Here is a 14,713-nt window from a genome sequence, read left to right on the forward strand (position 1 = left end):
CACTACATACTGATATACACCTGAACATCAGCAGGAGAGGACTCTTTAAAGTAGAGACACTACATACTGATATACACCTGAACATCAGCAGGAGAGGACTCTTTAAAGTAGAGACACTACATACTGATATACACCTGAACATCAGCAGGAGAGGACTCTTTAAAGTAGAGACACTACATACTGATATACACCTGAACATCAGCAGGAGAGGACTCTTTAAAGTAGAGACACTACATACTGATATACACCTGAACATCAGCAGGAGAGGACTCTTTAAAGTAGAGACACTACATACTGATATACACCTGAACATCAGCAGGAGAGGACTCTTTAAAGTAGAGACACGACATACTGATATACACCTGAACATCAGCAGGAGAGGACTCTTTAAAGTAGAGACACTACATACTGATATACACCTGAACATCAGCAGGAGAGGACTCTTTAAAGTAGAGACACTACATACTGATATACACCTGAACATCAGCAGGAGAGGACTCTTTAAAGTAGAGACACTACATACTGATATACACCTGAACATCAGCAGGAGAGGACTCTTTAAAGTAGAGACACTACATACTGATATACACCTGAACATCAGCAGGAGAGGACTCTTTAAAGTAGAGACACTACATACTGATATACACCTGAACATCAGCAGGAGAGGACTCTTTAAAGTAGAGACACTACATACTGATATACACCTGAACATCAGCAGGAGAGGACTCTTTAAAGTAGAGACACTACATACTGATATACACCTGAACATCAGCAGGAGAGGACTCTTTAAAGTAGAGACACTACATACTGATATACACCTGAACATCAGCAGGAGAGGACTCTTTAAAGTAGAGACACTACATACTGATATACACCTGAACATCAGCAGGAGAGGACTCTTTAAAGTAGAGACACTACATACTGATATACACCTGAACATCAGCAGGAGAGGACTCTTTAAAGTAGAGACACTACATACTGATATACACCTGAACATCAGCAGGAGAGGACTCTTTAAAGTAGAGACACTACATACTGATATACACCTGAACATCAGCAGGAGAGGACTCTTTAAAGTAGAGACACTACATACTGATATACACCTGAACATCAGCAGGAGAGGACTCTTTAAAGTAGAGACACTACATACTGATATACACCTGAACATCAGCAGGAGAGGACTCTTTAAAGTAGAGACACTACATACTGATATACACCTGAACATCAGCAGGAGAGGACTCTTTAAAGTAGAGACACTACATACTGATATACACCTGAACATCAGCAGGAGAGGACTCTTTAAAGTAGAGACACTACATACTGATATACACCTGAACATCAGCAGGAGAGGACTCTTTAAAGTAGAGACACTACATACTGATATACACCTGAACATCAGCAGGAGAGGACTCTTTAAAGTAGAGACACTACATACTGATACACCTGAACATCAGCAGGAGAGGACTCTTTAAAGTAGAGACACTACATACTGATATACACCTGAACATCAGCAGGAGAGGACTCTTTAAAGTAGAGACACTACATACTGATATACACCTGAACATCAGCAGGAGAGGACTCTTTAAAGTAGAGACACTACATACTGATATACACCTGAACATCAGCAGGAGAGGACTCTTTAAAGTAGAGACACTACATACTGATATACACCTGAACATCAGCAGGAGAGGACTCTTTAAAGTAGAGACACTACATACTGATATACACCTGAACATCAGCAGGAGAGGACTCTTTAAAGTAGAGACACTACATACTGATATACACCTGAACATCAGCAGGAGAGGACTCTTTAAAGTAGAGACACTACATACTGATATACACCTGAACATCAGCAGGAGAGGACTCTTTAAAGTAGAGACACTACATACTGATATACACCTGAACATCAGCAGGAGAGGACTCTTTAAAGTAGAGACACTACATACTGATATACACCTGAACATCAGCAGGAGAGGACTCTTTAAAGTAGAGACACTACATACTGATATACACCTGAACATCAGCAGGAGAGGACTCTTTAAAGTAGAGACACTACATACTGATATACACCTGAACATCAGCAGGAGAGGACTCTTTAAAGTAGAGACACTACATACTGATATACACCTCAACATCAGCAGGAGAGGACTCTTTAAAGTAGAGACACTACACACTGATATACACCTGAACATCAGCAGGAGAGGACTCTTTAAAGTAGAGACACTACATACTGATATACACCTGAACATCAGCAGGAGAGGACTCTTTAAAGTAGAGACACTACATACTGATATACACCTGAACATCAGCAGGAGAGGACTCTTTAAAGTAGAGACACTACATACTGATTTACACCTGAACATCAGCAGGAGAGGACTCTTTAAAGTAGAGACACTACATACTGATATACACCTGAACATCAGCAGGAGAGGACTCTTTAAAGTAGAGACACTACATACTGATATACACCTGAACATCAGCAGGAGAGGACTCTTTAAAGTAGATACACTACATACTGATATACACCTGAACATCAGCAGGAGAGGACTCTTTAAAGTAGAGACACTACATACTGATATGAACCTGAAATGAGCAGAGTATGTCCTCTTTAGCCTATATCATTTGTTCTCTCTGAGAATCTAATGAATTGATGCATTTAGTATGTTTGCCTTTGTCCATATTAGAGTCTCAGTGGTATCATGCCTACCCAATAACCCAACTAAATCTGTATGACCTTCTGATCTTATCTGAGTGGAGAACATCTCTGTGTGCAGACTGCATGTTGATGGCAGGAGAGTGAGCTTCATGCAGTCTTTGAGAGTGAGTCACTGGCCTGCTGCGGCATGTTGTTCTGCTTCTGTAATGAAGGCTGATGCTGTAGAGAGCAGCATTGTGTCCCCATGGTGGAGAAGCAGCTCATTAAGAGCAGTGTTGTGCTAGTTACTGAAAACCAGTAACTAGTTACCATTACTAGTTACTTCATTTCAAAAGTAACTCAGTTACTTTACTGATTACTTACACCAAAAAGTAATGCGTTACTGTGAAAAGTATCGTTTTAGTTACTTAAAAAAGGGCTCCCATTATATTAATGCCCTGATAGCCTTCATTTCAGTACTGTTATTGCATTGGAGAATAATACAATATGTTGATCAACTTGACATGCATTATATGCAATCTGGATAGCATCGATATTAGCTGGCTTTACAGTTTTGTATATTCTTTCTCCAGGTAGTTGGAAAAAGTTTTCCGTCCCATATGCCGTGTGCCGCCCAGACATGCTATCATGCTAACTAGCTCCCTGAAAGCGGGTGACTTCACTGTAGCAATAGCCTGCATGTGTTCTACAACATACCGTGCAATGGCTTTATCGACTTTTCCCTGGCTAGCAGTCCCTTGGTTAAAATCCAGCCGCTGTTGCTTCGGTGCAGGTGCAGGTGGAGGTGGAGTGGCGTCGGCTGAGTCTCTGTGGTCTTAGCTACTAGCTTCGTCCCAGCATGTTGTTTTTGCAGATGTTTTAAGAGATGTGAATGACTGGTTTGGGCAGTAGATAGGCTCTTTGACCCGCCAGGACACAACTTACATTTAACTAAAACGTTCTTTTCTTTGTGCTCGACAAAAGTGGAATAGTGAGAATATCTCCAGGTGGAGAACCGCCGTCATGATAGTCTTGTTAGTAAACAACACAAACACGCCCACAGCCCGTCTCCGCATGTGACACAGGAAGTATGTAAGTACATTTACTCAAGTACTGTACTTAAGTACAGTTCTCATCTCTGTTCACCTGGTTGTTGACTATATAAAAAAACTAACGCAGTAACGGAGTAACGCACCATGTAGTAACGGTAACTGAGTTACTGAATTTAAAAAGTAATGCGTTAGAGTACTAGTTACTGCCAAAAATAACGGCGTTACAGTAACGCGTTACTTTGTAACGCATTAGTCCCAACACTGATTAAGAGAGACCATGTTGGATCCTGAAGGCGTTTGAACTCCGCCTGAATGTTCTGGAACTGTTCAAATGAGTATTAGCATTAGATGAGACGTGTGTTAAAGTGGTGTGGCTCTTGAGGCCTCTTAGTGGTCATCCACAGCTGATTAACTATTGAAGTAGACATGTTGTCAGTGGATATGGATATTAGGAACACAGCCTGATATGATCTGCACTGTTACTCACTGAGCAGCACATCAAGTTTCATTTCATTTTGTATTAGTTCCGTTCATGGTATGCAAATCTTAAAGTAAAATAATCGTTAACAAAACATGTCTCTATAAACACACCATTGACCGAAAAGGAGCAGGAAGAAGACAACACATCTTATATTACTGAACCTGCCCCTTTGTTGAATTATCCAAGAGGTAAATCCACACTTGAGGGAACATATACAGTGAACATTCTGGAGAGCAGGCAAGGCAAGTTTATTTATATAGCACATTTCAACACAAGGCAATTCAAAGTGCTTTACAAAAATGAAAGATATTAATAGCATTTAAGAAAGATATTACGAAATGATATCTAAAAACACTCATTTAAAAGCAATGATATAAAATGGCATTTAAAAACACTCATTTAAAAGCAAAACGGCACACGTAGGGGACTTTAACCACCTACGAGGGGACTTTAACCCCAATAATGACTTTAACTACCTTTGGGGGGACTCAACACAAGGCAATTCAAAGTGCTTTACAAAAATGAAAGACATTAATAAAATTGCATTAAAAAGCAAAGATAATAAAAGTTACAGTGCAGTTTAAGATATGAATATATCAATTAAAAGCAGCGACAAAAAGAAAAGTCTTCAGCCTGGATTTAAAAGTAGTAAGAGTTGCAGCGGACCTGCAGGTTTCTGGGAGTTTGTTCCAGATATTTGGAGCATAATAACTGAACGCTGCTTCTCCATGTTTAGTTCTGACTCTGGGGACAGAAAGCTGACCAGTCCCTGAAGACCTGAGAGATCTGGATGGTTCATCATTTAGCAGTAGGTCAGAAATGTATTTTGGGCCTAAACCATTCAGTGCTTTATAAACCAGCAGCAGTATTTAGAAATCTATTCTTTGACACACAGGAAGCCTGTGTAAAGACTTCAGAACAGGAGTGATGTGATCCACTTTCTTAGTGTCAGTGAGGACTCGAGCAGCAGCGTTCTGAATCAGCTGCAGCTTTCTAATAGATTTTTTAGTGAGACCTGTGAAGACACCATTACAGTAGTACAGTCTACTGAAGATAAAAGCATGGACAAGTTTTTCAAAATCCTGCTGTGACATTAGTCTTTTAATCCTCGATATGTTCTTTAGGTGATAGTAGGCTGATTTAGTAACTGTTTTAATGTGACTGTTGAAACTCAGGTCAGAGTCCATGACTACACCTAGACTAACATGCTAAGTTTTATGGAACTGTTTACATACTTTGAACATGTTTTTTTTTCTTTTTCTGCAGCGTTGGTGGTGAGATTTCTGACCAGACGCTTCATCTGGGAGTACGACCCGACCCTCGGTAAGACAACAACATATATATGAAATATATGAAAATCTGCAAACTAAATCCTTACCAATCCATTTCTTCACGAATGTGTTTGTAAAGGTGTGTAATAAGATGTATTAAAAAGTTGAAGTTCAAATCCTGTATGTTTTTTCGTAACAACTGCTCAAAGTTGAGGTACCGAATACCGATTTTTGAAAAATCTAAAATGTTCTGTTTGGCCTTGGGTAACTTGTGAGGGGTCCAACTAGGGGTTTTTCATGATTCTGAGTTGATTGCAATCATGTATTTTTCACTAAAATCATTCCTTGGTTGAAAAAAGGCCACACCCACTATTATATTTAAATTCAAAAGTAGCTTTATTTGTAGTTACAAGTAGTTACAAGTGCTGATCACGTCAGGAGTCAATCTCTGAGTCTTCTCCAGACTCACCACCATCATGACCACAATTCTTGCATGAAATTCCTTTACAGACTCCACATGCTGAGATGCACTTAACGCCATTCCTCTTGCAGCTGCACCGCCGGTTGCTGCAATCTCTGTTACAGTTGCAGCTTGTGAACTGCAGTAGCTCCTCAGGAGCCATGAGGTCTAGTGTTGGGACTGGCTCATAGCCATGTACACCTAATGTCCATCCATAGTCACTGGGGTTCAGAGACATACTCTGCAGAAGGATCCAGTCCTGGGTTTGTAGGTAGGCACGGAGAGAATGCTGTGCAGCTGCACCCTCTGTTGGAGGTAGAGTTTCTGGTTTGATCAGCCCTGCCGCTGCCTTCCGTGAGAACATGTTGTGTCGAATTTCACCCAAAGCAGTACCTGGTGCATGGTAAATGTACTGGAAGATGGTAGTACCAGCCTGTATCACTGCATCCTTAGTAGCTTGTGTGTCAAGGAAGATGTCCATGTGTTCATCAATGTGCCCTGCACAGAACATGCAAAAAAAATGCACTTTGAGATTTGTTTCAAATATAAAGTGAAATACTCCACTCCACTGTGATGTTATGTTTTCTGAATGTTGAAGAGAGGAGGTGGATTAGCTCACTCTTGTTATTGTTGTTGTCCAGGAACTTTGCTCTTGGTGTCCAGTGTATCATATCCGGTCGAATCTGGAGATCACAGCATGACTTCTTAGTGCGCCGGATGTGGTCATGATCTTTTGGTGATCGGCTGTAGCCATCAAAGACCACAATGGTCTTCTGAGAGCGGCGGCCAAGACACTGTACGTAGCTCAAGTAACTGTTGGCAATCTCCTGCCAAGTCTGACCGTGTTCCCACTTTACCATGTAGAGAAGCCATCCGCCATCAACTACAAGAGTGGAGCAGGATTGGTTTGTGAGGTCAAGCGGATCAGTTAACTCCTTCAGGCTAGTCTTGGAAAAGCCTGCCTTGTTCGCCTTGTTCATTTTCTGATCTTTATTGCTGAAGAGGGACAATGGGAAGGGAGTCAGCTCATACGCCAAGCTTGTCTCAACTGTCATATCCCGTTGGGCAAAAATTATCAGTCGGTTGAACAACTTGAGTGAGTCAAGGTGTATCTTCTTCTCGTTGATCTTGGGAATCTTTCTGAGTGATGACAGGGCTTGTACCTTTGACTTCACTTCCATGGTCGATGTCACTGACTGTCCATCCAGCTTGATCTGCATCTCTCTCCCTATGCTCTCTCAGCATTGACTGGGTCATCTCCTGTGCTCCTGAATCCTGTTGAGAAAGACACAAGCAACTCCTTGTCTCGATCGGGGTCGAATGGGTTGTTCTCCTCAAACCACTGGAGGGCAAGGTCAATTGCTTCAGCATCTCTCTTCATCTGTGTTTTGCCAAGGTCTCTGTGGAGCGGAGCATGTTTCTTGACACTTTCCTCCATGCGCTGGTTGACATTGGAGAAGTGATTAAAGGTGAGCACCCAGCACTTGTGACCAGAATCACTGTGTCTCATCCTCCCTCTGCTCAGTCCACCTTCTGACTTGGCTGACTTCATCAATGTCTGCTCGATACAGATGTCACACCAGGTGCCGGACCAATCATGGCTGGAGTAACGGACGACATGGTTTCCATGGGCAGTGAAACTTTCGAATGTCTCCTTGTAAGCAGGCAAAGTTTCAAGTTGCTTCATGAGTTGACAGTACAGCCGTGCACCCTTGGCATATTGATGATGCCCTGCAGCTGCAAAGATGTTCAGCATCCTGCTAACAATGCAGCACAGGTGGCCGTTGTGATCTGCAAGCCGCTCAGTTCTGATGAAGACCTTGATCACATCTACCATGTAGTGGTACTGCACCCAGAGAGCAGGCGTTCTTCCTCCTTCAGCAAGTCTTTTGAAGGTTTCTTCAAACCACTGTTCAAACAGTGCCACTACTGGATCTGTGTGTCTGGCTCCCATCTTCCCATCAGCTACCTTCTCCATGAAAGTCCTCATTTCACCGAGTTCCTCCTCGGTGAAGGCATGTTTCATGATGTGCTGATTGATGGCTGCATCGATGAGGAGGTGAGCACGGATTGCCTTGTCAAAACATCCTCCATCCAGGATGTGGTTGGCTGTCGTACTCCCTGGATAGATCAGCTGGATCAGCTCCAGTAGTCCAGAATCCTCCATGATGTTTCCAATGGATCCAAGGTAGGACTTCAGCTGGTGAAATCCACCCAACCTCGGAATGATAGGTAGATTTGTCTGTTTTATGATGTCCACAACCTTCAGCCAGATCGGAAGATCGAATGTCACTATAGTGACTCTGTCTGCAGAGAGCCGCGTGCACTCTTTGAGAGTGGTGAAGATGGTGTTGAGGTCATTAGGGTCACCTTCAATGATTGGGAGGAAGTGGATCTGTGTGCGCTGCTTGACATCATCTGCATGGATACTCTTCATCCAGCCATTCCAGGTGGAGTGTGGGAACTCAGGATCCTGGGCTTTGATCACCCACCCTGCTGCCCAGAGTGTATCGCCCGGAGTGAGGAGTAGCTGGTCTTGTGTCACAGAAGAGGCAAGCTCAGTAATGGGAAGAAATGTGATGGTGTTTATCCCTGTCCTTGTTCTGTTGGTGAATGGAAGAATCTTCACTTCAGCTCCTCTGAGGATCTTAGCTTTGTCAAGTGCCTTCAACTTCACTCTGTGGACAGCTGCTGTCGTCTGGGGATCTGGCAAAGATGGTGCCGGAGAGGTGACTTTGATCCAACCCGTTGAATGGAAAGGAGTGTTTCCCTGAATAGGTTATTTAATAGTTTTTGGTTTTTTTGCGTTAACGCGTTAACTTGACAGCCCTAATATTTACAGATATACAACTACTTATTATAAATGTGTTTGCTATACTAAGGCAGGGTTGCCAACTTTGGGTACCTGGCTGGAGTGAGATTTTGATATCATGGGTTTAATTACACATATGCGCACTAAATGACTGCTATCGTGTCAGCAGCGGGACCTTAGCATATATATATATATATATATATAGGATATATATACAAATACACAATATTGGACATAGGCTATAAAGGGCACAAAGTTTCATTCACTAATGAAAGTCAAACACATGTTTGTTTTCCACTGTTTTATTGTGTGCATAGGCCTGTCGCGATAAGCAATTAAATGAACTCGATAAATTGCCATTTACATGAGGATGTGACTAGCAGTTTGAAAGGATGTACTTGAATTATTATTATATATTATCATTATGTCAGTGGTCTAAAATGGTCATACAATGTGCCGACAATATTATCGTTTATCGCAATAATTTTCGGGAAAATGTATCCAACAAAATTAATTATCGTGAGAGGCCTATACATGAAACACACACACAGAAACACATCTACAGACTTACTCCAAACTGCCAAACATATTAATTAACACACTCTCATATAGTCTTTGACTCTATTTTGCCCTAGTAGAACAATAAGCAGCAGACTTTTACTTTGTTATCATTTCTACTGGATCTCAGATCTGCGCATGCGCAATACGGGTCGGATTGACCAACCGGCTCCCACTGCTCTGCTGTCTGTTAACGTTGTTAAGAGTGGTGGGGGCGGGGAGGGAGCGGATCGACAGCTTGAGCAGCTGTCAACTCAACATTGTAAATAACCAACCAAAAACGATCGGCGGTTCATCTTGTTTTTGGCGTGAGAATAGTTTGGGCAGCGTGAGAGCGTGAGACTGAGAGTGAAAGCGTGTGTCACACGCCAGATGCGTGAGAGTTGGCAACCCTGTACTAAGGTTGAAAACAAAGGAACAGAACCACAACTAAGAAATAAATACAAAAATAAGAAATTAAGTCATTATTTAGGGAGTGAATTCAATTAATTTAGGTTATTACAACAGCACAACTCGGTCGATGCACTCAGGGTTGACTCAGAGTAGATTTCCCTCACCAGAGCAATACATCAGGCTCTTCTACACATCATATGCAGAGTGAGCCACTTCCCTGCCCTGTGAGAGACACAACATCTGCTCTGAAAGGCGCTTTTCATTTCCTGTCTTCACTCCGCAGGGCAGAGCTCACATGTTGCTCTCTTTAACATCATCTCTTTTCTACTGAGGCGCAGCATCTCAGCGGAGTACAATTACCTCACACAGGAGCATTTCCTCTCTTTTTTATCAATCAACGATTCGTGTAATGACAGGATGATCGCATTCTCACCGCCACTTTGTGGCACATCACATCATATGGCCGGCAGGTGCTTTGAGAGGGGACAAAACAGGAACACTCATCTCAACAATGGCACAGATGGAAATCAGGGCAGTATACACCCACCTGTTATCAGAAATAAATATCCATTTTAGAGCACAACAATAAGGCCCAAAGAGCTTTTTGTATTGGTACTGGGTGCACTAGCTTTATACAACATATACTGTGTTAACATAAATTGGTACATAGTTTAGTGGTTTTAAAAAAAAAAGGCAGAAAAGAGCGAGAACATGCCTCTATGATTACCACGAGAGATGTCGTCACAGACGAGAAAGCACAGCATGAGGTGCATTATGGGAATAAAAGCAGAGCTGGAGAGTGTCTGAGACCAATCAGACACATTATTAAATCCCTATTATGGTCACACCACACAGGAGGGGTGTGTGCAGGCAGAGATTACAATGTGGGCTCCATTCAAAATGCCTTTGAGTGTTTACAGCTCACCATTCGTCCCCATTTCTCATCTACTTATTCGTTAGCATGCTCAGATGTGCTTTTCTTTTTTTGAGGAATTACTTGTATTCCTGTTGGAAAATGGATTTGTTTCAGTGCAGGGACGTGCCATCAAGTGTTTTTGTTTTTGTAGAGTTTTCTCTAAAGCGAGGACCATGCTAGATTTAGCTGATAAGCACTCTTTCATCTTCACTTTGCACACAAACGCCCGTTTCCTGCTCCAGCATGTCCTGGGTCTGCCCAAGCAACGGCCGCCCCTACACCCCAAAGCACATCTACTGGATAACGAAATGCCAAGTTCCTCCCACTGTAGACTGCTGAGCCCCAATAAATGTTCCTTTTAAAATGTAATACACAATTTGGAAATATAGCAGGAATTCAAATGGGGAGCAAGGACGAACAGTAGAAATGTCTTTGTTGTGAGAAATGAAACACAAACTGTTGCTGAGTCCTTGAACCTGATCCTGTCCACTCCACGGATGAGCATCAGATAAAAGCCTAATTAACAAAGGCAAAATAAACTGCAAATGGTAATACGTAACCAAGTGAATGGGTCATTTGCCAAGGACTCTCAAACTTACACATACGGAACTTCCTAGTTTTGTCTCTGCAACAAAATGACTTGGTTATCAACCAAAAGTCTTTGAAAATTAGGTTTATCCACAATTGCACCATATTAGAAGAAGACATGTGGTGAAGTCATGATGAAGACTCAGGCTCATGGTGAAGACATGATGAAGACTCAGGCTCATGGTGAAGACATGATGAAGACTCAGGCTCATGATGAAGACTCAGACTCATGATGAAGACTCAGGCTCATGGTGAAGACATGATGAAGACTCAGACTCATGGTGAAGACATGATGAAGAGTCAGACTCATGGTGAAGTCATGATGAAGACTCAGGCTCATGGTGAAGACATGATGAAGACTCAGGCTCATGGTGAAGACATGATGAAGACTCAGGCTCATGGTGAAGACATGATGAAGATTCAGGCTCATGGTGAAGACATGATGAAGACTCAGGCTCATGGTGAAGACATGATGAAGACTCAGGCTCATGGTGAAGACATGATGAAGATTCAGGCTCATGGTGAAGACATGATGAAGACTCAGGCTCATGATGAAGACATGATGAAGACTCAGGCTCATGGTGAAGACATGATGAAGACTCAGGCTCATGGTGAAGACATGATGAAGATTCAGGCTCATGGTGAAGACATGATGAAGACTCAGGCTCATGGTGAAGACATGATGAAGACTCAGGCTCATGTTGAAGACATGATGAAGGCTCATGGTGAAGACTCAGGCTCACAATGAAGACTCAGGCTCATGTTGAAGACATGATGAAGACTCAGGCTCATGTTGAATACATGATGAAGGCTCATGGTGAAGACTCAGGCTCACAATGAAGACTCAGGCTCATGTTGAAGACATGATGAAGATTCAGGCTCATGTTGAATACATGATGAAGACTCAGGCTCATGGTGAAGACTCATGCTCACAATGAAGACTCAGACTCATGATGAAGACATGATGAAGACTCAGGCTCATGTTGAAGACATGATGAAGACTCAGGCTCATGTTGAAGACATGATGAAGACTCAGGCTCATGGTGAAGACTCAGGCTCACAATGAAGACTCAGACTCATGATGAAGACATGATGAAGACTCAGGCTCATGATGAAGACTCAGACTCATGTTGAAGACATGATGAAGGCTCATGGTGAAGACATGATGAAGACTCAGGCCCAGGCTTATATTTAATAAATTATAAATTATACTGGTTTGGGTTAGAATGTGTGAAGTAGCATTTTGTAAAGTATGTTTATTTAAGAGCAAACTGATTTTAAGGCTATATCAACAAACTGGATTCTGTTTTCCGGTTTTTCTATCTCCTGCACAAACAGGCCTACGTGTCCTAGACCTTTAGAGGGGATACTGGGGGGTCAGTGCCGTTAGCAACAGACTCACAGAGGGGGGGGGGGGGGGGTGTGTGGACAGATGACCTCTGCAGCTGACACGGACTGATGACTCCTGAGACCGGCTGTCCCTCGGGTCATTGTGAGAGTCTCTCCTCCTCACAGATGCTCCTCATGCTGCCAAACAGCTATAAATTGCTTCTCGTTTTCCGCCTCTGGCTCTCTGTGACATTTCTCTCACGTCACAGGACGCAGTCTGTCCCCCAGAGAGGGGAGAGCACCTGGGACACAGCGGGTCGGACGTGCAGAGACTCAAGCTGCTGTTTATAGCTCTTCACCTGAACCTGAAGCCTGAACATCTGTGTGACAGGTTCCTCTGTATCACTGTTTGTGGTTTTTGAGTCAGAAAAGGATAAAGGTAATTGAAGCTTTTAATTCATTAAAGGTCTCCTATCATGCAAAATTCACTTTTTTTCACGTCTTTTATATACATAAATATGTATCCCCGGTGTGTCGGGGAACTCACAAAGTGTCAGAAAACAAAACCCTCTCTCTCTTTTCCTCCGTACCCACGTCTCTAAAAACGGGGGTACAACGGAGCTGATCCAGATTTGCGTCCGATATGACGTAATATCGGAAATGTGGGCTGGCTTTAGACCCACGGCCCTATCAAAAACGTCGCTATCAGAAACATTGTGCAACGTGTTTTGGAAGTAATATGGTCTGTGTTTACATTAGCAAGCATCGCTAACACTCAGAGCTAACCTGCACTGGAGAGAGTATGTGTAAAAAGCAGGATATAAAAGGAAATCACCTTGTGGTAAAAATACGAGAGAAAAAGCATTTGAGCTCCATACTGTTTCAGAAATAATCCTCCATGTGGTTTGTAACATGATATGGCCTTTTCATCACATTTAGTAATTTCCCCCCGAACTAGGCCGATGGGGGGGGGAGATTTGGTTTCACACCAAAAAGGACACAAACAATTTCTGATTAGCTGGGTGAATTGCAAACCACGCCCCGTAAAACTCTGAAAAATGTTGTGAAGCCGCCATTTTATTTGCTCGCATTAGCCCAGCGCACCAACGGAGAGAGACTAAATTATGGCAATACAAAAGAAAACATGGGAGCAGTGGAGCGGTGGAGTGATGAGGAAGTGTCGGCGCTTCTGGCGATTTACTTGGAAGACGCGACCCAGCAGCTTCTATGGAAGCCAGTCCCCTCATGTCTGAGGAAGATTAACAGACGCCTCATGCACAGCGGGTGGCAGTATACGCCGTGAAGTTGTTTGCGGCCTGCCAGTAAACCTAAAGCAGAAGAAGAAGAAGTGACGTCAGCGGCTTCATTTGCCTAATCCTCCCTCTGGGATTTATTCCGGTGAGAACGCCATCTACTAAAACAGTTTGAGGGACTGAAGAGTTGGGGGAGAACAAGTACCGGGACAAGTACCGGCTAAGTACTTGGTGTGAAAGCGGCTATTAGCAGTTGAGTATCTCAGTAGAATTCTGAGCAGGCATAAACTCTTTTTTTGTAACCTACAGACCCAGAATCAGCACTTTTCGAACAGGGCTGAAATAGAGGGGTATGAAGCATGGTTAGAATGGGTGACAGCCGCTGCTTGGAGAGAGCAGAGCCCCTTCTCGTGCCGCCATGGCAAATGAAGAGCTGCTCTGACTGTCGTATATGGGCCGTAGCACCAATATACGCCTCTAGGGCACGCACAGGGCACAGCAACTCAGGTGTGCCGTTCTCCTGTGGGATGTTAAAGCGTGCCAGCTGGATTGGACCGATTGGAGTGGGCTAGTGGAAGCACCTTGGGCAGGAACGCCACGTTCGGCCAGAGGGCAACACTCGAGCCATCGGAATTCCACCTCAGGCATGTATCGCTCACGGAGAGGGCATGTAGCTCTCCAACTCGTTTCCCTGCGGTCATGGAAAGCAGAAATGCTGCCTTTAAGGACAGCCACTTAAGCTCCACCTGGGCTAGGGGCTCGAAGGGAGGAGATGATAGGGCATCCGGCAGCATGGGGCAGGTCCCAAGCCGGAGTCCTCGGGGTGCTAGGGGGATGCTGATGTAAAGCCCCTCTCAGGAAGAGGGACACCGACCTGTGGCACCCCGCCGTGGCGCCGTCGACCCGAATATGTCGGGCAGAAATAGCAGCCACATAAATTCAGAGTGGAGTGAGAACGCCCACTG

At 43.5% G+C, this 14,713-nt stretch overlaps 1 protein-coding gene across 1 annotated transcript in view; it reads left to right on the top strand.

Annotated features, from left to right (window-relative positions):
• rerg (RAS-like, estrogen-regulated, growth inhibitor) overlaps positions 1 to 14,713 on the top strand; it is a 79,284-nt gene that overhangs the window by 42,535 nt on the left and 22,036 nt on the right. Inside the window, exon 2 of the mRNA XM_034074842.2 lies at positions 5,435 to 5,491. Within this exon, the coding sequence (XP_033930733.1) occupies positions 5,435 to 5,491 (57 nt within the window). The remainder of the gene's footprint in view (positions 1 to 5,434; positions 5,492 to 14,713) is intronic.

This window comes from Pseudochaenichthys georgianus, chromosome 23 (assembly GCF_902827115.2).
Source record: "Pseudochaenichthys georgianus chromosome 23, fPseGeo1.2, whole genome shotgun sequence".
NCBI classification, from domain to species: domain Eukaryota; kingdom Metazoa; phylum Chordata; class Actinopteri; order Perciformes; family Channichthyidae; genus Pseudochaenichthys; species Pseudochaenichthys georgianus.